Source organism: Fusarium subglutinans (genome assembly GCF_013396075.1).
Source record: "Fusarium subglutinans strain NRRL 66333 chromosome Unknown NRRL66333_c0000082, whole genome shotgun sequence".
Lineage (NCBI taxonomy): Eukaryota > Fungi > Ascomycota > Sordariomycetes > Hypocreales > Nectriaceae > Fusarium > Fusarium subglutinans.
The window spans coordinates 141866-169456 of record NW_023502145.1 but is presented as its reverse complement, the minus strand read 5'-3'; the positions used below and the strand labels follow the sequence as shown (position 1 = coordinate 169456).

General features: G+C 50.1%; 5 protein-coding genes across 5 annotated transcripts; 3 read left to right on the top strand and 2 right to left on the bottom strand.

Moving 5' to 3' along the window:
- Nucleotides 1-198: 198 nt before the first annotated feature.
- FSUBG_6996 (long-chain-alcohol oxidase FAO2) lies at nucleotides 199-2615 on the top strand (the record flags this gene model as incomplete). Its single annotated transcript, XM_036685253.1, has 4 exons — nucleotides 199-581; nucleotides 644-1715; nucleotides 1766-1936; nucleotides 1986-2615. The coding sequence occupies 4 exons, from the start codon at nucleotides 199-201 to the stop codon at nucleotides 2613-2615; spliced, it is 2256 nt and encodes a 751-aa protein (XP_036537541.1).
- A 6374-nt stretch (nucleotides 2616-8989) lies between these two features.
- Nucleotides 8990-10039, top strand: FSUBG_6995 (uncharacterized protein; the record flags this gene model as incomplete). The annotated part of the gene is made up of 1 exon (XM_036685252.1): nucleotides 8990-10039. The coding sequence occupies one exon, from the start codon at nucleotides 8990-8992 to the stop codon at nucleotides 10037-10039; it is 1050 nt and encodes a 349-aa protein (XP_036537540.1).
- A 1963-nt stretch (nucleotides 10040-12002) lies between these two features.
- Nucleotides 12003-13666, bottom strand: FSUBG_6994 (major facilitator superfamily transporter; the record flags this gene model as incomplete). The annotated part of the gene is made up of 4 exons (XM_036685251.1): nucleotides 12003-12381; nucleotides 12433-12571; nucleotides 12621-12668; nucleotides 12721-13666. 4 exons carry the CDS (start codon nucleotides 13664-13666, stop codon nucleotides 12003-12005), a joined length of 1512 nt encoding a protein of 503 aa, XP_036537539.1.
- Nucleotides 13667-14435: 769 nt separating this feature from the next.
- On the top strand, nucleotides 14436-16772 carry FSUBG_6993 (acetamidase regulatory; the record flags this gene model as incomplete). Its single annotated transcript, XM_036685250.1, has 3 exons — nucleotides 14436-14514; nucleotides 14867-15734; nucleotides 15782-16772. The coding sequence occupies 3 exons, from the start codon at nucleotides 14436-14438 to the stop codon at nucleotides 16770-16772; spliced, it is 1938 nt and encodes a 645-aa protein (XP_036537538.1).
- Nucleotides 16773-18244: 1472 nt separating this feature from the next.
- On the bottom strand, nucleotides 18245-21043 carry FSUBG_6992 (3 5 cyclic-nucleotide phosphodiesterase regA; the record flags this gene model as incomplete). Its single annotated transcript, XM_036685249.1, has 7 exons — nucleotides 18245-18285; nucleotides 18344-19286; nucleotides 19345-19937; nucleotides 19994-20361; nucleotides 20425-20521; nucleotides 20573-20830; nucleotides 20893-21043. 7 exons carry the CDS (start codon nucleotides 21041-21043, stop codon nucleotides 18245-18247), a joined length of 2451 nt encoding a protein of 816 aa, XP_036537537.1.
- Nucleotides 21044-27591: the final 6548 nt, after the last annotated feature.

Sequence of the window (27591 nt, the reverse complement as noted above, 5' to 3'; positions counted from 1 at the left end):
CCCCCCCCCAGTCCCGGATCACCTAGACTAAACCAAGTCCCCTAGTGGCACGGGCCAGACGTTCTCTCTTCAATTGCTGGTCTCATTCGTACATAAGTTAATGAATGTCTTGGTCTTGTGTGAAGCGAATGTGAGACAGAATCGTCTCAAACTCTCTCCTCGTCCAACTACTTCCCTCATTTCGACCATCATCATATCATGACCGTTCCACAACCGATTTCTCCTCTTCCTCAGGCTCCTATTGCCACAGCTTTGCCCGATGCTCCACCAACCGACTTCTTCTCTCCTATTCAATGGGACGTCTTCTTTGCACTTGTCGACGGTGTCTTGCCCTCCATCACCTCAGAGTCTGATGTAACCGACGATCAGGTTCAGATTCAGCTTCCAGACCATGAAGTCAATGCTGTCCTCGATCGTAGTGCCGAGGCTCTGGCAGCCCCAGCCACTAGAGAGAATATCCGAGCCTTTCTCCGTGATAGGCCTGTCAATGATGCTCGCTTTAAAGATAACCTCATGAGGACCCTTGCCATATCCCCGCCCGACCAAGTCAAGCGCCTCGCCGGGTTATTGAGCTTGATGTCGTGAGTACAACTAGACGGGCCATGCTTCCATTTGTTTCACGTCACTAAGTTTTTTCCCCAAGCACCCGTCCTGGTAGCTACTTCATCACTGGCTACTGGCAACCAATATACAACCAGCCCACCCACGTCCGCGAAGCCATCCTCAAATCATGGGCCACATCTCCCAAGGAACGCTGGTCCGCTCTGGCCAAGACGATGTCTGCCATGTCTTTCAAGGCATATTCTCAAACCAGTTCGGCTCTCTACCAGCTCTCAGGCTACTCAGATGCCCCCAAGGACTGGCAACCCAAGGAAACCTTCGACTATGACTTTCTCCAGATCGAGCCTGGGGACGACGCACATGCCATAGAGACCGACGTTGTCATTATCGGTTCTGGCTGCGGCGGAGGTGTCTGTGCCAAGAATCTAGCAGAGGCTGGCCACAAAGTCATTGTCGTGGATAAGGCCTATCACTATCCTTCAACACACCTCCCCATGGCTCAGGATGCCGCCTGTGCTCATCTCTACGACAACGCAGGCTTCTTTATGACGGAAGACTCTGGTTGTACCGTCACTTCTGGCAGTGCGTGGGGTGGAGGAGGTACCGTGAACTGGAGCGTATGTCTCAAGCCTCAAGACTTTGTGCGAGAGGAATGGGCGGATGAGGGCCTCCCTTTCTTCACATCCGCAGAGTTCGACAAGTGTCTAGACCGTGTGTGGGAGTTTCAAGGGGCTGGCATTGACCAGATACGCCACAATCATCGAAACAGAGTCCTTCTAAATGGCTCAAGCAAGCTCGGCTGGACGGCACGTCCAGCTCCTGTCAACACGGGAGGGAGGGAGCACTTTTGTGGCCAGTGTCACCTTGGCTGTGGCCTGGCCGAAAAGCGAGGGCCAGCTGTGAGCTGGTTACCGGATGCTGCCAAGGCCGGCGCTCAGTTCCTGGAAGGATTTCAGGTCGACAAGATCCTGTTTGATTATGACGGGCAGACTGCCGTTGGCATCGAGGGAGAGTGGGTGTCGAGAGATAGTGCAGGTGATGTGATTGACGCGAACAACAGAATTAAGAGACGGGTCATAGTCAGGGCCAAGAAGGTAATCCTTGCAGCCGGTTCCCTATGGAGCCCGATCGTCCTCAAGAACAGCGGCATTACTGTGCGTGTCCCTGTCAGCAGTGAATAGAGGATATTGGCTAACTCGTCTAGAATCCGAATGTGGGAGCTAATTTGCACCTTCATCCTTGCAACTTTGTCACAGCAGTATGGAAGGAGGAAACGATACCCTGGGAGGGAGGCATTATCACCAGCTACTGTCCCCAGTTTGACAATGTCGACGGTAGTGGATACGGAACGAAGCTGGAAACGACGTGCATGGTGGTGAGTAACAAATCCAGTATTGTCATCAAATCACCCTAACTCGTCATAGCCATTCACAATTCTGTCGCAACCATCATGGACCAGCGGCCTGGATGCAAAACTCCATATGACAAAGCTGCGTCACATGAACGCCTGGATATCGTTGACCAGAGATCGTGATGCAGGCAGCGTCTTTCCAGACCCCACGACTGGTCGACCTCGCATTGACTATACTCCCTCGGACTATGATCGAGCCCATACCATCCAGGGAGTGGAGGCTCTTGCCAAGATATGCTATGTCACGGGAGCAGTCGAGATACGTCCTCTTCTCAAGGGTCTGGAGCCCTTTGTGCGCAGGGGAGAGACGTCCTCGGAGCATTCGCTCGAGTCCAAAGGCTCAGTGGCCGATCCAGAGACCACTGATCCAGCCTTTGCCGCCTGGCTCAGACGCGTCCGCGAAGTGGGCAACAAACCACCGACGGCCCCTTGGAGCTCAGCCCATCAGATGGGCACGTGCCGCATGAGTGCGAGCAGCGACGAGGGCGTGGTCGATGAAAAGGGAAGGGTCTGGGGCACGGATAACCTTTACGTCGCAGATGGGAGCGTGTTTCCGAGCGCCAGTGGCGTGAATCCCATGATCACCATTATGGCCATTGCGGATTGGATATCACGCGGCGTGGACGGAGACCTGAGGGCGTGAGGGGCAGTGATTGTGATATGAAAAGACAGGGGAGGCGATATAGCTGTAGCTGTATCTGTGTGTAATGTTATTGTTATCCTATCAACGACTGGGCGTTATCTCTCGAGAGACATGCAAGGGATTTGATAGAGCCATGGTCGGCGGTACAGTATAATACCATGACTGGTCTTCGAGTCCGCATTAGTCAACTTGCCCCTGAACACCACATTTCCTAGCAACGAAGTGCCATTAACTCGTAAACAAGGACTAGTGAAGGCTTTGCTTCTGTCGGCAATTCTTGGATTCGTTGGTCTGCTCCACGCGTAGACTCGGAGTCATTTCATGGCCGAAACAAATCCCGCTTGAATACCGCCAAAGACATTCTTCCAGGGATACAACGAGGCTTGAGCCACGGTCATGCCATGTGGCCAACGTATAGACAACGAGTTATGGGGTGTAAGTGAGGCAAAACGGCTTCGCTTAGGCTGTTTGCATCGGCCTCGGCTCCTCGGATATAGGGTAAATTTTGGTTGGTGACTTGAGAACTAGGCAACCCTCAAACCAGCATGCCTCGAAAAAAGTGTCTATCGGCGTTTTGATAGCCCTAGTCCGTATCCAAGGGAGTGGTTGCTTGTGCCACGTCTTGGATGGAACTTCAAGTGAGGCTCTCAACGGTCTTGGAGTTCTCGGTAGTACCGGGTAGCGTAGGCCTCCTGCCTTTTGAGAGGCCAAAGGCTCCAGTGCGGGGAACGGCACGCCACAAGCGAGCACAGCCACCCGGAGATCTGCAAGCCACGCCCGACCTTTAATCCAGTGCCGGGCCAGGATCAGCGGCATTAGTGAGTGAGTTGTGCTCAGCTGTTCAAGGGGCAATTGACAACAGGTGTCGCTGTCGCTGTCACTGTCACTATTATTTTTGTGAGTCAATATGACGCTTTGAAGATTAGATGTGAGATTGTTTCAGATATCGACGTCACGCTTCGATTAATGGCTGCCATCGTTGTAATCTCTGACACAAAAGTGACAAGCAGGGGTATTCGACCTTAGTAGTTGAATTTTCATAGTAGCGGTTTGTGGTTTACAGAGTTTAGATTATCTCGAGATACAAAGACAACAATCTCACGTTGTCTATAGAGCTACTAATTATAAATCGATCGATTAATATGAGTTCCCATAAAAATGCCTTAGACTTTTGGTGATACCACTTCAGCCCTGTCTAGGTGGCCACTGAACCTAAGATCTACGACAGTCACAAGCACCAGCAGTGGTAGGAGCCCGGGAGTGTCTGTAGTATTGATGATTAGCCGTCGGATTTCTTTAATGCTATCCTGTGCTTGCCGTCAAGCATTTGGCAAGCTGTATGCACTCCGTATACGAAAATACTTTGACGTTGACTAACAAAGTCGGTAAAGGAAAATGCGGGTCGATCTCATAATCTTTCAGACCCATGCCGGTTGCATTTCCTAATTAGGATCCATATCCTTGACATTTCAGCCACTTTACGGACTTGTCCGAAGTGGCCGGTCGGCTTGGGTGGGTCTTTTTCGCCGCCATCGGATCCGCGCCGCTCCGGCCTCTCAATGCTTAGCAAATCCATTAAACTTCATGATTGATGTTCGAATCCTGAAATTCATCTTATTTTTGGTAACATTCATTCATCTGCGTTCCCAGAGGTTCGAAGCAGTGGGCCAGGACTAGTAGTGCGGAAATACCAATTTACAATAAAGATTTCATGGGCCTAGTCGTGTCACATTTATCCTACCCTAGAAGCATGGATGATGAAGGCAATATCTTTTCATAGCCAAATAGCTATGGCCACAATTGAGAGGGCCAAGGGTATGGCCGCCTGTTTAGTTGCATGACCATATTCTGGGCAGATCACTGGGTGGACATACGCCGCGATGCTTTCTGTAGCCTTACCTGACTACCTATGTATCAATCTTGTCAACCCGGAATGCCATGTACAAGCAAATCCATAAAGCGAGCCGTGCCCCGTGAGCCTCGTGACTATCCTGCGACGTCACCTCGGCATGGCTGTTTCCGATGGCGGCCCCAGGACTGAGGTGCCAGAAATAACTGGTTGAGAGACTAACTGAGTTATGCTAGACCTGTCTCTGTATTTTTGCCGCTCGGGATAGAACTCGTAGCTTTTTCTTGCCTCACCCAGGGCGGCTACGGAGACGTTGTGAAACCTGGGGTTCTGGCAGTCACACACCACTACAATGATAGCGCACCGTGTATGTAGTTAAAGCCCATGAAACAAAATGCGACATGACTTTTCCATGTGACTTATGACGAATATAGGAGATAAAATACTGTGGGCTACGAGTGAGCGGCCACCTCTGAAGGACGGAAACGGGCTTCTCTGTCGCCTGCATTTCCCATGTGCCTGCGTGCGTGCATATTCATGCAGTATCAGGCCCTGCAGAGGAAAGGCAGAATCGAAGAATTGTAGACATACTCCGTCTTTAGATCTATCAAACTTCGATACTACGTATGTACTACGGAGTAAGTAAATCAACGTTGTAACTATGCACCAGGGATAGATAGACGTACCCAATAGCGACAAGCGCTTTGAGTCCAAAAATAGTACAAGGTACTACAGACTGCGCCACAATACCGGGCTAGTGGATCCATTTTCTACGGTTCTCTCTCTCTCTCCCCCAATACTACTCACTGCCCAGTGAGTGGTATCGGTACTTTTCAGAAGGCACTTTGCAAGTTGCACGTGCATCTCTCTTGATTCTTTCTTCCCTTGGGGTCTTGGTCCCGGCGCGCGGCCGAGCGATCAGTGGATCCATCCCATCCCATCCATCCATCCATCTTCGGACACAAGCTCCAAGACATACTATGTTCAGTCGGTGATTGACGTGCAATCAACCTCGTTCGGCTACGCGTCTCTGAGCGCGTCGTACATATCATTCATTTCACCGTCATCTAGTACTCATGGCCTGAGGAAAGCTCATTGGCGGCACAGTCATGCAAGGGTAGATTACCTTATGCTGTGATGCTTCTAGAACCGCACCACGAGCTCCAACAAAAGGACGGAAAAGGGTGACCGGACCCCTTACCTATGTTCTTTTCTCCTCCAAGAACAAGCAGGGGTCACCTCGATATTGGGTCTTGGTGCCCATTCTCCGGAATGTATCACACCTCCAAGAGTCCATAGCAGCCCAGGCCAAGACGAGACAATCCGCACAAAGGGCCAGGCGCCTCCTGAAGATATTACTACGTATGGGCTTGTTAAAGTCGCTCATGTTCTACTTTGGGACTGGCTTTTCCGTCGACTCCATGACCCTTTGCCTGGTCTTCCCAGCTCTCTTTGTCTTGAGCCATCTCTGAACGATGATTGGCTATAGAGACTTGAGCCGAGAAGTGCCCCTAGCTCTGATAGGTTCATATTGTTGAAACCTGAGCCAATCACAGACTGTAAGAGCACCTTTCACGAGAGCCTCACCTCACGTCTGACACTAGCATGGATGACTCTTCTTCGTACCAGGACATTGACGGGCTCTCATTCCTCTCCAGTCTTTTGGGAGCCACCCTGGCTCCTGATCTAGCCCCCGTGCTCCTTCCCTTTCCTCACATTTGGATAAGTGTCCTCTCCTTTCTGGTATCCGGGCACAGAGTCATCCAAGATGCATGGATCATGTCCCTCGACCTTGGACTCTTGAAGCGATGGGATGAAGTTCCATGGCCAACCACATCGTGAGAAGCCTATTTTCCCCTTCAGGACGAGACGGGAGCGACGGGAGCGACCGCTACCTTATGAGACCCGAGCCTTTGAAGGTGAAGATACCCCTTATTAGATATCCATCAATGCTGAGGGATAGGGCGGAGAACGGGGGAACAAGGCTGCTTTGGTAGTCGTGATAGTATAATTCCCTCACTTTTCAAGGCATGATCCGTCGAAAATCTCATGATAATTTTCACGGTAGGGGAATAGTGGCTCACATACGGAGGCGGGTGTGATACTGGGAAACTAAACCAACTACAGAATGCATGCAACTGCTTCGAAAAGCCGAGCATTTGTGCGTCTGCTACCTGTCTAGCGCAAGTGCCATTTTCATGCGTATGCGTATGCGCATGCAGGTCATCTCATAAGATGCTCCTAAACAAAGCGTCCGCTGTATCCCATTGACAGAATCGTAATGACTGTTATTACCATCATTTCGCCAGCTGAAGATCCAGGGGCATCAGCCAGCCTCGGGCGCAATATTGGCGTTTGATCTCACCGACCGTAGTGTCGATTAGGGTGTGATGGACGAGTCGTGCGAGTTCCTCGGATGGTAACTTGTGGGACGCGGCATACCAGAGCGCATGAACGTCTGAGAGTGAGGGCACGAATGAGCGAAAACGCCAGTGTCTTCTGTGGAAACGGCCATATCCGCCCTCGAGGCTTTACTGAATTCTGAAGCCCGCATAAGCGGCACTTCAAAGTTCCCCTCCTCAAAGGTTTCTATTCTTGCTATGGTGGAATACGGAAACACTCGGCATGCAGCGCAACAAAATATGCCGAAGGGCAACGAGCCCACTACGTACAGGACCGGAATGAAACAGAGAGTAGGAGGAATCATCAACCATCGATCGGCCCAGGAGCAGGTCGCATAATTTCGCCATGAAGCTGCCGACCTGGGTGATCAGTCTATGCTGTATGGGTTTAAGTGAGGGTGAAAGTGACCTGCTAGCGAGGACTAAACACGAAGCTGCAGGAACATAACTTGTCACTTTTCAGCTTTTTTCCTGCTGATATACTACCAAGTGTGGTTTCTTTGAAGGTCCATGTCAGTTAGAGGAAGTATACTTCACAGGGGCCAGGCCTGGTCTCTGATCAAGGTGCGTACACAGACACATATAAACCAAACTGGTGGAAAGGACGGCATTGATAAGAGACCAGGATCAAAGACAGGGAATATGAAGAAGCGCCGGCGTTTGTTTCGTTTCCTGTTTCCTGACAGGAGAGCGCCTAGAGGGCAGGGCATGGTCTAGGCGTTGGAGTGTGGTAAGACGTCAAATGGTGAGATTTGTAGGAGGAGGGGGGGAAAGGTGGATATTGATCCAAAGAATTGAGATCTGATCAGATACTGTTTGAAGCCGCTGGTCGATTGCCCAAACTGTGTTGAAGCAATGACGGGGGAGTCAGTGTCTTTGACAGTTGTGATGTGACTTAGAAGAAGCGGGTACATGGACACAGGAGCACTCCAAGTACCGGTACTTGAAGAGAACGCCACACCCACATAGCAAAAACCTCTTCCCAGTTTTTTTTTTTTTTTGCCCTACATGAATACTTACCTTATCTAGACCAGGGTTCATACACACGCTGTGAGTAAATGCCAATGCCCTATAGACTAAAGTAGCAGTGTGAGAAAGAGAAGGGAAGAAGGGAAAAAAAAACACGATTATGTTGTGCCGTCTGCTCGCATTCTTTCAGCTACCAAGGTATCCGTGTACAGAGCGCTATATACAGACCTGACTCTCAGCGTACGATACCTAAGATACGCAAGGTACAGTGAATATTGCCTCTTGGGTAAGCCAGCATATGCAGGTCAACACAGCCGCACGCCTCCTCCGAGCAAAAATGCAGAACCTGACCTGAATATTGCACACCCCCCGAGACACCCTGGACATGGTCAGTGTGCCGTACAGCTGCAGATGCATCGCAGATGTGGAAGAGGCCAAAGAGCCTGGCTGCCTGGCTAGTCTAGTCGGGCTTACGCTGCCCGGGGCGGGCTTGGAGGTCGGTGCCCGTCATGACCTGTAGGGTGACTTGGTGGATGAGGTGGCTTGGCTCCCTCCAACAGTGGGCCGCCGCCTATAGCCACTTCAGTAAAATACTAAATACAGGGCTGCCTTTTAGCTCATCAGTCCCCGCTCCGACTTCACCAGCAGCAGTCCAGCACCAGCACCACCAGCGGCTTTTTAAGTTACCCACCACCAGCACAACCTCCCTCCCGACCCCAAGTATATCATCTCCCCACACCACCTGCACCCTCCGTTTCCCCTTCCCTCTTCTTCTTCCTTCTTTACGAGCAATTCGTCCTACGTTCTCTTTCTTCTTACTCGGTTGCGGCAGCTTTGCAGGCGATTTCACCTCAAAAGATCAGACAAGATAATACTATAGTACCGCCCATCAACCTCTACTATCCTGCCTATCTACCAATCCTCTCCGAATCCCTGCTCTGCTCCGTCTTCCGACGTTTCTCTTTTTGATATATTATTGTTCGACATCACTGACACCGAATTCCCCCTTCAACCAGCGATAAACGCAACGCCCCAACGTCGACGTTTGACGTTTATTAAAACGTCCCGTTACCGTTCTACGATACCCGCCCCCCGTTCCACCCTAGCGATAGACATAGAGACCCCTGCGCTCCGCTCCGCTTCGCTTCACTAACATGCCCGTCCAACTACTTCCGGCGTCGGCCGCCGCTTTCGCTCCCCGGGCCTCATCAGTCAACGTTGTCTTGGGTTCAAAAGTCGAGCCTTGGCTTACACAGACTCTCAAGCGCATCAACCGAGTCAAGCGTCCTCTCAACTCTATACCCCAGCATCAGCGGTGCCTCACCGAGACTCTCTCATCGCCAAACGCCATCTGGACCTTGACCTCTCTCATGCTGCCCAAGACCCCCGAGTCAGACTTCAAGCGTGATGCCAGCAACCCTTTGGTCGAGGCCATCATGAACTACGAGCTCGTACATGTTGAGGCTTACATTGTCCATGTCGACATGGTTCTGCGAAATGAGGTCGCCTACAAGCTCACTAAGGACACCATCGATGCTCTCGTCGAGTACCACAAGGAAATCCACTGTGTCGATGCCAAGGACAACACATACGACTGGACAGACAAGGAGCAGCAATGCAAGAAGCTTCACGACGATTTCGTTCAAGACATCAATAAGTTTGTCTTCCGCACCCACGTCTCTGCGCTCGAGGGTCTCGAGGAGGAGGGCGCTGGTGAACTCCTCTGTGGCAAGAGCGAGGATGTCAAGAACTGTATCAGTGCTCTTATGAAGCCCCTGCTACCGCCTCCCCCTCCCCGTGTCGTCGAAGTTGTCCGACAACCTACACTGCTCCCTAGCTCTCCTGTCAACAACATGTGGTCGCAACATGGTCTTCACAGCAATCTTGCTGCTATTGACTCATGGAGGGTGCTTCCCTCAAGCCCCACCGTCACATCATCGGCTGACTCCAATACAAGTCCTATCTGGGCACCCATGACCATGGATGATCTTTCACCAACTCCCGCCTTCACCCAGCCTCACTCGACGGCCGGCTTCTTCTGGAGCTCGCCTCAAGTGACAGCACCCATTCCCGCTCTCCCCCTTCCTAGTATGCTCGCCCCTGCTCAATGTGGCGTCGGCATGAGCATGACAGGAATGGGAGGCATGAGCGGTATGGGAGGCTTTGGCTGGGACCGATACCAAGAGTATGCGACCATCATGTGACAACCAGGGCCCCAGGACAGCTATCCAGTGGTGACGACCTCGAGCTATTAATACTGCACAAACCCCTTCCTCGTTTCCCGGAGAAAAGTTGAAGCTCTCAGATTTCGCAGCGGCATAGAACTATCATCCATCATGGGCACGGCATATCGGCGTTTTATTGCATCAGGAACGGTGTTTCGAACAATTTTTATAACAATATCCCCCCTCGCATTGTTTTTATTCTTTATTTTTATTCTTCATTTTTTTTTCCCTTTGTCTTCATAGCAAGCGTTCTTTTGATTTCGGAGAATCTGGTCTGATCATTCCTCTCCGGGAAACACTCTTCAACGGTCGTTCACACAATTCTCTATCGTCTCTGGACTTTTCTTTCATCTACCACAACACCACATGGCTGGATCCGGGGGCGGGTATTTGGATGCATTTACAACTGGGCAGGGATCCGATACAGGCGGCTTGTTTTCTTTTGGACTTTTTCCTTCCGTCATCTTTTGGTTCTCAAGAAAAAGACGTACACGCAGCAATGCACGACGCTCGGCTCTAGTCCGAGACAGAAACTTCTCTGCGGATTCTTCGCTGATATCCCCGGGACTTTCTTTTTCCTTCTCTCCCCCTCTGTTTTCTTTATCTGTTCGGTTTAGAGAGGCCTCTTGGAAGATACCCCCTACCCCTACAACGAGGACGACATATAACTGACACACTCACTTCGCTTCGTTCTTTGGCTTGCTTCCCGATTCACGACGATATTATTTTAATGACGGCCTCTTCTACGACTGGATGACGAATGACTACTCCCTTTCAGACATGATACGATTTACGAGCGAAATCACAAATTATCGACTTGATGTCGAAACATGACTTCTTTTCGAAAGAGTATCGAGCACTGAACCTCACACTTCATTCGGCACGATGTCCAACCTCGAAGATGGTGACTGGACTGGTTCCGGGACATTGCATCTGAACACAAGGTCGTCTCGACTACATCGCGTACGCCACCAAGGGAATATCTGGGATATACCCGTAAAGGCTTGGCACTGGCTGTCAAACGGGATCACCACCCTGCGCCGATCGACTTTTAGTCTTCGGTGTGAGGAGAACGGAAGACGGAGTGAAATCATGGGATTCTTCCAATGAGCTGGGCACTGTATCTCTGCTGGGTGGAGTCAGCTGCACAGTCTCTGTCTAATCCGATCTGCTTCAGCCAGCCATCCCCTGTATTCAACAGCCCTACCCGCAGGTGCCCCCATCGCTCTGAATGTGGATGAACACACGTTGCCGAGTTGAGGTGAGTACCATCGTGCCAGCTGAGCCTGCTAGACGGGCCTCAGCCGGTGCAGAATGCCGCTTCGAGGACAAACCTGTGGTAGCCCACATTTGGGTCGATGGAATGACTGGGACAGGGCAGGGATGGTTGAGGGCAGAATGTAGGATCATCTCCCTACAAACCTCTCGCGCCAGATGAGTCATCAAGCAGCTCGGCCTGCCCGACTCATCACAAAGCGGAGAGGTAGCTGCAAGAGAGGGGGGATAGTCACTGCTGAGCAGTGCACTCCACCTTCTGCGGACCTTCGAGTCCATCGGCTAAAGATGCTGGTTCTAAGTGACGTGGAAGGGAAACATGATACGCCCTGGCGGCGGTTCCCTTGCCCAAGGACAAGTCTGCTTTGCTACAACGATTCCCTGCTCGTTGTCTTGTCGTTGCAGTATTAGTTAATCTGAAGAAAAAAAAAACATATTCAAATATTTGACGTCTCCCCTTTGTTGTGATCTATTTTGTGACATATCACGATGATTTATTGACAGAAGGCTTCAGAAGATTGGATAGGATTAAGTATTATTTCATATTCGCGTCCCAGCTCAAATCTATAACTTCCGTCTATGTAACTATACAGGGTATTTTCCATGTTTTCCTCCGTGGTATCGAGTCATCAAATCCCAGAGAATAATGCACCTGACTCTTCATCACTCAGTCATGGATAGCGAAGGCCTCCCTCGCAGACTTGCTACTACGTGCCAGACGCTCACCATATCTGATGAAAACAAAGGGAATGACACCCATTGCCAGAGCAATGAATGCGAGGACCGAAGGCGCCCAGTGAAACCCCAAGTTATCATACATGCTGTCCGCGGCGAGGGGTAACGTGGTGGCCCCGACGGATCGCAACATGGCAGCAGCGCCGAGGGCAGAGGCAGAATGGCTTCGGAACACGTCGGTAAGATAGTTGGTCATTCCCATGAAGAGGAGCTGGAAACCGAGGCCGAAGAATATGCTGCCGAGGCTCGGAATGATGGGAGTCATTGAGTCCCAGACCGTCCAGCCGAGCCAGAAGAGAGAAACCACCATGCTGAAGATAGTTAGTTGTAGTTGATAACAGGGGGACAGTTGGGGAACTCACCAAGGAGAAGCAAAGCACGCAAGAGGAAGTCTTCGATAGATGTGGTTCTTTGTCCATTCAGCACCAGCAGCAGTCTGCCTGTCATGGTATCGGGTATAAATTGCGAAGACACCAAGAGACAGTACAACACCAACGCAGACTAATCCCATGTTAGTATAGAGACGCCAGGTATGGCGGACGAGACTTACATGGAATATATGCAAGCCCTGCCATGCCGGGAGAAAGACCATAGAATCCTAGTCGACAATTAGATTGTTTGACGGAGCTGGGGGTTAGATGTCGACATACCTTGGAAGACACGAGGATACGCCTGAAACATGAGATAAAAGACAGAGTAGGCTAAGGTCAAATACACCGAAGTGGACGCAAGGATAGGCTCAGTAAAGAGAAGCTCCATGGGTCGAAGGAAGATCTTGCGGACGTTGAAGGGCTTCAGCTCTAGGGGCTTCTCATCAGTTGGCCCAGTCTTGTTCTTCTTGTTCTCTTTCTCTCGCCTCTTGATATGAGCCTTGACCATCTTATTATGGAGCACAGGGGCATAAGTCTCTGGGATGGTAATGATAAGAGGAAGACCTGCAGTGGCCATCATGCCAGCAATCCAGAATGGCCAGCGCCAGGAGACGGGAGACGAGAAGCCAGATACAATGGGCCCGATGAGAGGACCGATTGTAGTGACGGTCATGTAAAGAGCCATGGCGTTACCTCTCGTGGAAGGATTGTCGAGGATATCAGCGTATAGACCTCCGATGACAGTGGTTGGAGCAGCAGCGTTGATGCCACCGAGAAATCTAAAAACTAGGAGGGCAGCATAGTTGGGTGCACCAGAACAAGCCAACATAAAGGCGATGTATCCCAGGTAAGTGCCAACGAGAACAGGCCGCCGACCAATATATTCACTGAGAGGTCCAAAGAGAAGAGGCCCTAGGACATAGCCCACCATATATAGAGAGTTGAGTAGTGTGAGGTGAACGGGGTTGGTAATGCTGAACTGCTCGGCGATGACATCGAGAGCTCCCGAGGGCATAGAAGAGCCAAAGTTTCCGTTGAAAGTACACGTGAAGCCGGCGATGATAATATGTAGTTTTCTCATAGGTGAGAGTCTGAGAGGATTCCAAGATTCAGTGTCAGACCAGCCAGATTCGTCTGAGGAGTCGTGTCTCTTTTCGACGTCGACATTGGGTGAGCCAACCATGGCAGAATCACTGCCGAATAGTTGAGTTTCGTTACCTCTCATGGTTGATATAAGAGTCTTATAGTGTGTGTGCACTTGAAGTTGGAAGTTGGATCATATTGAGGTTGCAGGCACATCTATCTATATAGTTTGCTCCTCCATGGCAGTTCCACAGCAGGTGGATATGAATGGATAAATTTACCTATTCAACAGCCATTTTTCTCACGTCATCTGATTAGTTTTCGTGAATACTCGACTCGAGTTTGTGTGAAAGGCGCAATGGTTTTTTTGGTGATGGTATATAAGTCAGATCCTGCTGTGATTGGTTCTCATCGCCGATTCAATATTTTCTCCAATGGAGAAGTTCCAGAGTATAACTTCCGAGACGGAGATTGTAAGCAATGATTGGGTGAAATTTCCGGAGACACCAATGAAAAGCCCCTTATTAGGTAGTCTCTAGTTTTCTCCGAGGCAAGGGCGTACTATAGAAATCCGATCGGATGGCCGACTACTCCGGACAGAGAGCTCTTCGGGCAGTGATTGGAAGTCGATGCTTCCTCTTTTTAATAGTGACAACGAAATACAGCAAGCACGATACACACTCCCTAGGTACGTAGTAGGTACTTACCTATTCTCGTCCCCCCCGTAGAACACTAAGGTACCTAAGGTGCCTGAACTTCTTCTCGAACCTTTCCAGGCTGTAACCCAAGGCACTTTGAGGCTCCACAGACTTTCACTTCGTAACAACCGAATTGGAAGTATTCTTCTCGGCGAATAGGGCCTACAATACCTTAGTACCTAGATACCTACCTACCAAGGTACCGAGATCACAATGCCCACCGGAAGGCGCGATGCTACCGCCCGTGCTCCAACTGGCAATATTCAGCAAGCTGTCACTAGACGGCGAACCAGTATGTTCATGATACCCCGTTGAGAATATCACCAACTAGATACCTTATCTTGTTTTTACATCTTGACCTGATACATAACATCTAGATGGAAGAGCGTGCATAGCTTGCCACCAACGCAAAGTCCGTTGTGATATCCTTGAAAAGGGCACACCCTGCTCTCACTGCCGGATCCAAAACAAGCCTAACTGCACAATATACGAGAAGAAAAAGACAAGATCATCTCGTGCATCTAATTCTCGTCCCAGCCCCGTTCCCCTTCAGCCTCGTTATTCTTTTCAACAGCCTCAGCCAAATCGTAGTCACCACCAGCATCAGCATCGCCATCCGCGACAGCAACCGCAATGCCTCACAGCTCCTGCGACACCCAGAGCAACGGCAGCCCTCTGGTCGGAAGTGACCATGGATCCGATTACGCGGCCAAGTTCAAGCACTGTTCATCATCAGCACGACTCTCCCTCAACGATGCAAGACTCTGGCGAGAACGAGGAAACGTACGAGACTCGCAATCTAGCTGACTTTATCGGCCAAGACTTACCAAAAGTTGGCGAGATTTCACGTTCTGAACGCCTCTATTTTATCGGCACGGAGTTCTCAAACCTCAACCATCTCGTGCGTCACAGAGCTTTACGAAAGGATCAAAAGGACGTATTGCACTTTGGGACGCGTAGACTTGCGAGAAAGGTTCCTTCAGTCCCTGAAGAAGCTCTAAAGTTACCCCCAAAAGCTTTGGCTGATGAGCTTGTCACAGCGTATTTCGCCCACGTCAATCCAGGGTTTCCAATTGTCGATGAGGACGAATTCATGACAAGCTACAATGGCTCTGATGTCCCGAAACTAGTGTCCTTACCACTGTTGAACGCCATATTCCTCGTCGGCGCCCATGTACTCTCCTCGACCCGAGAAGACTGTAGGGCCAGCACATATACCTTCTTCCGTAGAGCCAAAACGCTCTTCGATTACCGCTTCGAGCAGCACCGTGAGACGTACCTCCAGGTTGCTCTCCTATTGACATGGCAGTGTGACAACCTCGAAGATATCGTTGATAACTCATGGCACTGGATCGGAATCGGGGCCCGCACTGCCTTTGGAATGGGCATGCACCGGGACGCCCGTGCCAGTACCCTGAACACTATAGACAAACGTCAATGGGTCCGGCTCTGGTGGTGTCTATTTCAGTTTGACGTCATGGTTTCGGCTTCGTTTGGTCGACCGCAAGCAATGTGAGTACGAAAAATCTTTTGACCGTCCTTATTGTAACGTGTTCAAGAAACCTAGAAGAGTCGGACACCCCAATGCTCGACGAGAGTCATTTTCAAGGCATTCCTCATGGCAACCCAACTTTTGCCATCGAGCATACAAAGCTGTGCGTCATCTTCTCCAAGGCCATGAGACGACGTGTAGCCTTACGAGCCACAGAAGCTGATAGAGCAGCGGCAACCAAGGAAGCTGATGAGGAACTTGCTGAGTTCATAACTCAACTGCCGCAAAGCCTCCAAATCCCGCACTCCGACCCGGACACTTGGCAAGCAACTCTTCACCTCTCGTATCACAACTTTCTTATTCTTCTCCACCGGCCTCCGCCTCATCAAGATCCGAACGGGGTTTCACGTCACTCTGCCACTGATCACAGCATCTGTGGCGATGCTGTTGTAGCGATAGGCTCTATCTTTGAATCTCTCCACTCAAGGAATTTGTTATGCAATCTATGGTTACCTTCCGTCCATGTTCTTTTCACCAGTCTACTGCATGTTGCTAGTGAGCTCAACTCTCCCAATCCTCTCATTGCTGCAAAGTCGTCCCGTATGTTTGACTCTCTTATCTACACACTCCGAGATATATCACAGTATTGGATATATGCCAAGAGTCTACTGCGACTGTTTGAGGAACGGGCTATGTGGAAAAAGAGACAGAGAGGGCATGCACTAGGATCATCTGAAGATCGAACCATTCACCAAAGCCAAGAGTCTCCGACTACTCGTACGGTCGTTTCTGAGTTTTCGCTGCGCCCTGATGCTCTAGGTGTCCCTAATATCATGGGCGACGCTCCATCAACTCTTCAGCCATCTTCTGCCCCAGTACCTGGACCAGCATACGGCTTTAATTTCGACTTCGGTGTGCACCAAGGTCTTTCATATGGCGAGGGCTTTTCAAACGACCTTGACATAGTTGGGAATGGGAGCGAGGCCATGAACCTTCTCCCTGTGCCTTCGGTATTGGAGTTTCTACTGGCTGGTGTTGATAATCAGTATGACTTCTGATTGGACGGCTATCAACTAAATAATTGTGCGTTTTCGCTGCAGTGCTGTATATGTAAGTCTTCAACGCAGCAGGTAGGGGCTGGAAACTGAAATGTGGCCTATCATCCATAACTTCCAATACTACCACAACCTATATAAGACGTCTTATCAAGTTATTTAAAATCAAGGTTTTAGTCATGAAATCACATCATCTATTGACGACGCTAACAGTCCGCACATGCTGCCAACCTGTTCATCCCGAATATTGCATCCGGCGAGGGGAGGCAAGAAAACTGAGGATCCTTATCCTAAGTAAGGAAAAGAATTAGGCAAGTTTAGTATATCTTAGCTGGCCTTTAGGCGATGTTATTTTGGTGTCCTGGTTTTATGTCAGAAGATCTCTTGCTCCCTAGGGTTCGGTTAGTTGAGAATCCCATGTACCGTCCCAACTGCACACTTGATCTTGGTCTTCCAGTCTCTCACTACGAAAACACCACTCATACCCGCAGACTAAGGCCACATAGACTCCAATGAAGCTCTTCCAGAGGATCCGTGACGGTTCTAGAATGCAGATTCGGTGGACCAATGGGTCCCATATGCGCCCTAAGACCAAGCAAACAAGGGTCATCAGGGAGACTCGGCAATTCTGAGCAATCATCTTTTACCATTTTGTCTTCGGGATTTAGTCGTATAATGCCTAGCTGCAACGCTTCTCTCAAGTCAATTTCCACATGAAAACCGACTCTCAAGTATCTATCTATTACTCATCTCATATAACAGGAAATATGCGGCTGGCATGGGGTCCTGCATGCTTCTTCTCCGGTATAGTCGCGTAGAGGCGTGGGCTCCGAGCCAGCGAAGCTAGGCTTGCCACCTCCATCAGCAAGCATAAAGCACCCATATTTTGTTTAGGCTTCGAAGTAGTTCATCATTGAATAATATTTCTCATCTCAGGTGACAGCTTGTGTGCAATCGTAGCCTCGCAGCCATACTCAACACCAACACTACGTCCATCATCCTATGCCGTATACCAATACCCAACCCATACCATATACTCGAGCCAGGACAACCAAATAAACCCTTTCCCGCGCCCCACCGTCCTCTTTAATTTTGATACATTGCTTTCGTCACCGTCCCAACCTTGCCTTGCGCCAACGCCAGTAGCCCTGTCCGTTTCTCCGTTCCTTCGGAGATGCATCTCGACTCGAGATGCTGATTTGGACCCCCGTTCCTCGGACTTCTGAGCGGACACACCGTCCATCCATCCACACATCGATAATGTACACGTATATACTGCAATCATTAGAGCAACATAGACCAACACCTTCCCCCAAAACAAAACATATAGAACACACAATATTCAGCTAGAATCACCTCAACTCATTCGTCGCTCTGGATTGCTTCTCTAGCTTCATGAGCCCATCATTGAAGCATAATGTGACCACGCCCCTCTTTTCACCCCTGGCTGATGAGTGCTGTAATACCTCATCCGGTCATGTCTGTAGTAGACGGAGAATTCGTGCCTTTGTGCCTTCTGAAAAAGGGAAGATCCTTTATCCTGAACCTGCTTGTTTTCTTTCGTAACGACTTACCCTCAGCTCTGCCAATGCTTCCACCTGTCGTGCTCGCATCAGACCTTGTTTCGTCATCGATAGGTGAGCCATCCTGGCGAAGGGTTCCTGAGCTGTCTTTCAGACTTGCAGAGTCGACGTTGATCTTAGGAATTCCAATGGCATGTTCAGTCGAATCTCCGCTCACGATACTCGTACCACGTGTGCTTGGTGACATCGGCATCTTGCCCGTTGTAGCGCTTGTCGCTTGTGAAGCCCAATCTCCCGAGCAAGCCCCAGAAACACTCCCATCTGTCGTCTCGCTGGATCGTTGCTTCGCTGAATCCCTTCTCGTTTGCGTCTGAAACGGATCGCTATTGGCCAATTCTCTAACCGCATCAAATGTTGAGGCTGATCCGTTAGATCCCCTGTGGTCACCAGCTACACTGTTTGCGGCTGATGGTCCCATTGTCCTCTGACTGTCGGCCGGCGATAAGTCATCCCTTTCTGGGCGTGGCATGGGTAGTTCGCCATTCCCTACAGGGGTCGTGTCCGATCCGCGATCCAATGCCTCGAACAGAGGTGTCTTATCTCTCTTCTCCTCTTTCTCCTCCTCTTGTGGTACAGCAAAGCTCATGGTCCTTGGGGAAAATGTACCTTCCTTCAGAAGACGTCTCCTGATTGGGTCATCTAGGGGTTGCTTTTCTTTCTCTTGTTGAAGCTTGAGCTCGAAGAGACTCTTATTCATCTCAAGCTCGTTGACAGTGTACTGCATAGCGGGCATGATGTCGGCGACGCCTTGGAATAGAGGGGTGGCAAAAAGATTCATAAAGCCGAGTTGGCCTTTAGCCAGTGAAGTCATGTCTTGCTTGGGCGGTGTCATAAGTGATGAAGGGATGCTCAGCTCACTCTCCATCGAAGCTTGTCGGGAGAACTCTTCTGAGAGAATATAAGTCCACTTCAAAGCTATTTCATGGTTCCGTGCCTAGATTTGCATTTTTAGCTGGTGGCCCCATAATATCACCAACAAGGGGGAGGCATACCACGTTGCTAATATCAGCACATTTGATGAGTAACGAACAAGCAAGAGACTTGTTCTCTTCAATTTGCCGACCATTCCAACCGTCGGCGCTATTGTTAGCTTGAAGTCGTTCTTGAACATCTCCGAGCTTCTTCATATAGTCGAAATGCAAGCCCATGTCCGTAGCCAAGATAGAGCTAATCATCAAGTTACGCATCTTTGTGTCTTCGAAGGCAGAGGGCCAGTATCGTCGAAGAATCTGCGAGTAAGCGGCGCAATGGAACGATTCCAAAACAGATCGATCATTGTACAACTGTGCTAGGGGAGCATTTAGTGTCACAAGAAAACCGTTGTTCACGCCAGGGTGTCCGACGTCATGCCCAATAGCAGTGATTAGGAGCGTCAACGCTTCGAACGGAGTTATGAGAGAAGCCATAGGCGACTTCTCTGGCATCGGACGGGATTCAGTACCCGAAGGATATGGCGACAGAGCACCGATATGTACCAGGAAATTGAAGGTAGCTTGTAGTACATCCACAACATGACGGAAATTGTGGTAAGGTACAAAGCTATTGTATGCAGCGCGACAAGCAACAAGGAAGCTAATTAGTTGATCTGAAGCTGAGTCAGTATGTGGGCAACCGACACCAACCCGAAACAGTACAACGTACCTGCATGTATCCGCCATCGCTCAAGTTCTGGCATAGACAAGGCATGTCTGAACATGTCCATTGCGGCCACCAACAACTCATCATCGGTGTATGAGTGAGCGCAGAAGCGCCAACTTCCTATTGCCTCAGCAATGGCAGATTGTCGTTCCGAAGAGACGGCCACATGAGCGTTGTTGATTTGGTCGTCACTGGTGCCTAAACGACATATTCCTTTCATCAGGCCGGATACCATGGCTTCACGGAGGTACGCGAAGGGCTTCTCTTCGTTGACTCCAACCCACGACCGTTTTCGACCTTGTCTAATTTCCAGCAGGGTTGACTGTTCCTTGGCGGCATCTCTGTGAGCCCGATAGGCGCAGATTTCCAAACTTGTAATACATTTGGTGCTCATTGGACAAATTATGACGTCGACTGCCCCCAGATCTAAGCACCTCCTGATAAGTTGACGATTTGTGTCAAGCGATCCCAATGGCAAAGGCTTCTGCTCAGCTGTGCCGTCGGTCATCTGTCCGTTGGTTGTGGGGTGACCTGCCTCAGAATTGCTTATCACCGGAATCGGTACAACGAGTTTAGACATACCGCGCAAATGCGCTTCGGTGATGATTTTTTGCAGCAGTCCCAGACCGTACAGTGCTTCGTCGGGTGTGTGGATGTCGACATTTTCGTTGGAAGAACTACATGAAGGAGAAGGTGACGACGCCCTTCTCCGGGCTTCAGGTACTGGGTCACCGTTTGGCGTATCAAGGAGAACCAGGGTTGGCTTCAGGTCAAGCATTGAACCCTCTTGTAATTCGAATAATTTTGCTAAGCAGGCACCTCCAGATGCGCAAACGTGAACTGGATAATACGTTAGTGAGTGGAGAAATGACTCATGGCGACGCCATAACGAAAGAACGAACCATCTCCGAAGGCATCCAGCAGAGGTTGTACGACGTGACGAGCCTCATCCGTTGCCCAATCGGATGTGCTGTCGCCAGAAGAGCTGTGAATCAATCCATCTTGGCTGACATTGCGATTCACGTAAATAACGTGACAGGAGGCGCGGTCCATGGTGCTCATGGAGAGCTACCAGTCTCGCGACTGGGGCACCGTAGCCCTTCGGGCAGTTGAGTATTTGTACCAAGATGAAGCAATTTACCGGAGCCAAATAGCCTCACGAAATGCCGGAGACCAAATTATCTCAAAGAGCGAGCCGATCAAGCCTCAAACGTTGGATGAGAGCAAAGTAGGCTGGAAATTTGAGGTCGTGATTGAAAACACAATTGTCGCGAAGCAGCCCAAAAGAATTGGCTCAATAGCCACACGACATACGGGTTTGTGGCTAGCAAGGGGCCAGTGATGCTGATACGTCTCGAGAAGTTCGTATGCGATATTGTCGAGTTGAGTTGATTCAATGAACCTAGTTCGGTAGTACAGACGAATGGTGTTTTCTGCTGGGAAGGGTCGGACAGGCTGTCAGACTGGCGTCGCGGCGGGCGGGAGCAGTCGGTTGGCGACAGGGTTCGTACAATTAGAAAACTCAGTCGAGGCTGAGGGACGAGGGGCGGATATCAGCTGGTAAGCAAGAGGAGGATGTCGCGAAAGACGTGGTAAAATGCGGCGATGCGAAAATGAAGACAAGAGGGATTTGAAAAACGATGGCGCAGGAGGGAGAAGCGCGATGTATTGTAGATGGAGGTCACAAGAGGACTCGGAATCTGGACTCGGATTGGGCCAAGATGGAAAGAGCCACCAAGAAATAGGAAGGGCCAGGGGATGAAAAGAAGAAGGAAAAGAGGCAAGGAAGGACGTCGGATTGAGGGTTGGATTCACAGGTAGTGAGAAGGAAAGTACGATTGACGAACTGGACTGGACTGAAGACAGTACAGTACAACCAACACTACGGGCAGGGCCAGAACGGAGCACGCGTGCGCTGGAACAGTGGGTGGTGGTATCAGGGCAATGAGTGAGGGAATCAGCCCAGGCTTTAGCTTACCAGTCTTGGTTCAAGGTCCAAGCTGCCTACCTAGTACCTAGTACTGTATGTCCAGCAGTAGGTACGAGCGAGACCTGCTTAGCGGCACGCAGAAGGTGTCTGACCCTGGTCGGAGAATGGAAGGACTAGGGAAGGATAAGGGAAGACCCAAAGACAGGGCAAGGGCACCGACAGTCGCGGTAACCGGGTCCGGGGCAGGAAGGAGAAGATCTGCGAGCGTGGCTGCAAGCGGAGGAGGAGCGATTGCAGTGTACAGTAGCGCAAGTGTGAGTACAGCACAGCAACGCACAAGACGCAGACAGTCCGGATGATAGTGCAATGTGACAACCAGAAAGAAATTAGAAAGGATGAGGCAAGAGATATATTCACTGCCAACGGAAGTCCTGGGATTGGGGTGAGGAAAGACCAGATGAAAAGCAGAGAAAGAGTAAATGTCTGGACTGAAGCCTGGACTTGACTAGTTCGAATTGAATCAAAATGTGACGCAACACAGTTCTAGCCTCTCGAGCCCATCGGCCGGTACCATCTGGCCTCACAGGTGGAGCGTGAGAAACAAAGACAGGGCAAGGCGAAGCCAAGAACCAAAAGACAATCTTAACAAGCAGAAACAGAGGCGGGAACCAAGCCTGGCGCCGGCAGTCGAATTACTGGAATAGATTGATAACCGCCTTAGTGGAACGATTTGCCGAGAAGAAGAAGTGCGAAAGACGTGGAGAAGAAGGGGCTCAAGCGGCGAGTCAGATACGAACAGATCGAGGGCCAAGTTCAAGTGTCGAATTGGTCCAGGTGAGGCGGACTCAGTCCAGAGGCATCAGCGTAAAGGTCACTCTGTTCTGAGAGAAGCTGGAAGGGAAGGGAAGGGAATGTGAGTGTGAGGGGAGGTCTCAGCCAGGGGGCAAGGAGTTAAACCGATCTTGTTCCATACCTAATAATCACTATTTAGAACCATGGAGGTGGCTATGAATCGTTTTAGGGGGGCTACAGCGCTGAGGTAGCGCTGCTCAAGAAATCCCATTTTTTATTTATTTTATTTTTGGTCAGGTTTCCTAAAGACACCTGAATAGACGGTGAGGAAAAAGAAAGGAAAACCATATACAAACAAAGGAGGGTGGAAATGAGTGCTCTGCTTGAAACATGAATAAGGGCCGAGATGTTCATGCCTAACTGAGTAGGTATGTAAAACGTACAAAATAGAACTCCTAATAGAGATTGAGTAGGAGTCCTGTGCAGTTTATTAGCTTAATGTCGCAGATCTCGCAGTCTATAATAGGTTTTAGTAGAGTTATGGTAGGAAATATGCAACGCCGTTTGGCCTCAGTTTAGAAACACCAGTTACCAAATCAAATGCTCTATTCGATAACAGGATGCATTATGGTCAAGTCTAAAGCACTGCTCCTGATTAACGCAAGCAATCTAGTGTACAATAACAAAGAGCACCTACTCTTGCCTAAGGTAGACACTTGCAAAGGTAGAGAGGCATCAGAGTTTGCGGAAGTGCCGTCTGGGCTGGCGGAGAGGGCGCAGACTTAGGTTCCGTGTTGTGTGGATTCTGAGGCCTTGTTCTTTTCTAGTGATTTACAGTGGCGAGCGCCTGGTCAGCAGAGGCAACACAACACCACAGCCTGGTCGAGTGTACGTACGTACCTAGGTACTATAGGTAGGGAAGGTCAGACATAACGTTCATTATAGGCCATCGTAGGGCTACGTGCTCTGCTGTGCCGCCTGTATCAAGGTCCGAAATGGTCCATCGTGAGTGAGGTTGGACGATGTTCTTGGATGTGGTCGAGGATCGTCGCTACCTTACCTCATGGGCTTGCAGGCATGGGAGCCGGAGGTGGCTTGCAACGCGACGCGAGGCACCAAGGCCAGCTGGATCAGAGCCTAGAGAGGCTAAGAATTGAGTGCAGAACCCACCTTGGGCCCCACATCCTTAGTCAGGACCAGGGGGCCCCTTGTCTTCATGACAACCAATTACGTCGTGTGTGCAGCGTCAGCCAACAGGGTTGACAACGAAGGGTCCAAGCGGCTTGCTTTGAATTCTTCTGGCCGTCTTCGAGAATCTAGAATGGGGTTATCCGCTCCATATTTACTGAACAGGGGTGTGCGGTGGACTGCAACGCAAACCTACCTAGGGGAACCACATAGGTAGGAATCATTCTCGAAGGAAGTACAGTTTGGGCACCACAGTGTATTCGACATAGCACATGCATGCCTTGTTAACCCCAACACTCACCACCAGTGTACACTTCGTAATTGATCAACCAGGTAACTAAGCACAGGTATTATTGTGAAAAGGCAAGGCAGCTCCTTCCTCAGCCAGGTGATGCGCTGTCATTTAGTTTTTCGTCATGCTGAGTCTCCCGTATCATATCCAATAAAAGCTCTTATTTGGTTTACCAAACTGGAGAGGAGAAGACTCACAAGATTCCCGCACGGTCAGGTTCATAGGTCATGGCCATGCTCAGGTAGTGGAGGTAAACTCTCCACTACGATCTGAGCATATGTACTGTACCTGCCTTACTAATAGTGCCTACATACGGATCCATGCCTACATACAAGAACAACTTACCTTATGCATTGTCCAGGTGCAACTCAAGAACTCAAGAGGGTACCTAGGTAAGGGAGAGGGTGAGGTACTACTTACCAGTCAGGTAGGCGCCATAGGTAAGGTACCTATCTTTACTTTCAGTACATTAGTAGGTATGCACCGGGTATGATTCCGTGCAGGCAAAGTGCAGGTGCCGCTGTTCAGCCAGAACCCACCAACCCAACTCTACCTACCTAGGTAGGTACTACACAGTAACATAGGCCATGCCTTACCTGGGCCGCTGGGCTACCATGCATCAATTCAGTGACTGGCTGTCAATATCGTTGTGGTTCTGGATCTATCTGCGTGCTCCGTACTCCGTACAATACGTATAATTGATTAATGATTTCTACTACCTGAGACTGCCTACTAAGGTAGAAGGTACTGGGATTATCTATAGGTACCTTAGGTAAGGTACCTACCTACCTTAGTACTTACCTAGGTACCTAAGGTGAGTAGGCACCTACGAAGCAACGCTCCCAACAACTCAATTCAAGCCGGCTTTTTGATTGACTTGGCTTGCGGGGGGGCCGGCTTGGATTGGCTACAAGTCAGGGGGCTAGGCTTGAATTGAATTGAACGACTTGAATTATTGGGAGCGTTGCTACGAAGTACATTCACAGCATCCACCAGTCAACTCCACATTCAAGTCGACTAGGTACTAGGTAGGGAGTCAGGGAGTCTGGCTATCCCTATGGTTTGATACAAACGAACGAACCAATCCAATATGGCGTGATTTGACGCAGCAGATCTGAGATCCAGATCTCGTCGCCAGACAGAGCCTCTTATCTTTCCGAGACCCTATCGAACTCTCATCAGTAACGCCAACCGCCTCCGCCTTCATTCTTCTCAACTCTTCTTGTCGTGCTCATTCATTCCCTTCTCCATTGCCCCATTCCATCACCTGTCGCTTTCGCCATAGGCCCGCTGCCCCGCACCACACTAGAACGGCTCGAGACTCTCCCCGCCTCTAACAAGTGAAGCTACTGAGAGACGAGGTACGCAACAGCTACGCTTTAGGTATAGGATGGCTGTCGACAGTTACCCATGCTGCCAGGCCATCGAGGTGCCAAACACATAATGGAGCCCCATCTTCGGTTCGTTCCTGGACTCAGGACACACAACTCCCAACAACGTCTACCGATGCGACTTCCAAAATTCCCCGTTTCGCTCCAATGAATGATGTGAAACAATAGATTGATACCGCGAGAATTCATTTTCATCGACGCACACATACTTGAGCAGATGGTTTCCTTAGGCGACTTGAAAGAAGCCAAGACCCTTCAGGACAACCGCACAGGAAATGGCTACCTATTCATCGCTCCAGCTAGTCGCCAGATAACTGTAACCTGCAGCCCATCCAGGGAATGATGGGGTACTCGGCTCCTATCTCTTTGTACGCTACGCATGTTGTCTATCAAGCCTTTCCATACCGGTCATGGACCACAAGAGCAGCCTCATGGACTCCCCATGATCTGGTTACTGGCTAGCTGGCTAAGGTACCGACCGACCTAGCCTTGGATCTGTCAAAGCCCTTTCACACATGACGCATTTCAAAAGCTCGATCTGCTAGTATTACAGGGACTCCACTTCGAGCCTCAATATGAGCAAGACTCGCTTCTCTATCTCCATCCCCACCCCAGAATCCCCGAACCGAGGCAAGAACCCATGACTGCTAGCCCCACAGAGTCACCGAGACGGCGGCGAGAGGTGCCCTGGCTTTTATGGGATCGTGCTCCTTCTGCAGTTCTGGCTGGTCCTTAAAGACGTCCTGGACCCATTTTCGGTTCGACTTTTTTACTATCCAACCCAAGAATGGATGGCTTGGGCCCAGAGTCTCCGGAAACCTTTGGTATAGGGTATTTGGCGTACTGCCTAGGCACCTACCTAGCTCACAATATCCAACATCAACAGTCTTGCTTGTCTTACTTGTTTGTTTTAAGCAAAGGATATGGGTCACGTAGTGGATATGTTGGGTCTTGCCATTCTGCGACACCAGACACTCAAAACTTCATTTTCTCGATGTTGGTGGACTCACTATCGCCAGTCGTACATATGTATCGGTACCTATAACAGCATGTCTTACCTACTAGGTACCTACCTTACCTAGTCTTGATGTATGATGAGCTCTTTCCAAACATCGTCTGACTGCTGGTGGTGCCTCAACACGTCAAAATACAGACTATAGAGGCTCAACTCTTTAACGTGGTGGCTGGCTGAAGCCTGTGGAGAACTGAATAGTCTGGCAAACACGAGATGGATTTCGAGATGTCGATCGCGTCAACCATCAAGCCATTCTTCAGTTGTCAAACCCCCAGGAGGCATAGCGAGATCATGTCAAACGCCCTCAATCTAGCGGCCGCTGTGCTGGCTGTCAAATCCAGCTCACCCGAGTGGAGCGCGGAGTGAGGAAGGGCATCGCCCGGCTCCCATTTGGCTGATTGATTATTATCGAAGACCTGCCCCGAACTTGACGAGTAGTAAGTAGTCTAGGTCTAGGGTTTGACCCATACGCCGCACCACTGCTGCGAACTAACTGTATCTACCTCATCAGTTGCGTAAGTGACTGCTCATCTGGTATCTCGAATGCGTACTCCTCAGATACCTGTCCGTACCTAGTCTTCAACTGCGATGCTTTCCAACCGAACTTGATCTCCTGAAACGCGGTGTTTAACCTCTCGCAATTTGTTTCTCGTCCTCAGTCCCAAATACAGTACAACAAGCGTGCCGAGGTGGATGCTCAGAACCAGGGTCCACGAGCTGGGGAAACCTTGATGCCATGCCGCCACCAGTGTCGAGATAACTATGTAATACAACGATCCAGCCTCGTATGGCAAGCTACACAATGCGTATTGGAGGTCGCGTTATGCTCTTGCAACCGACAGATAATTTGGTGAGTTTATCCGTACCGTGCTTGGAGAATGTCATACTTTGCATCTCTTGTGAGTCCTGGCTCTAGGGAACAGGGGCTTTTGGAACTCAGAAACATCTGGCGACACTGAGATATTCAAGGGTATATAAGACCATGGAATGAAT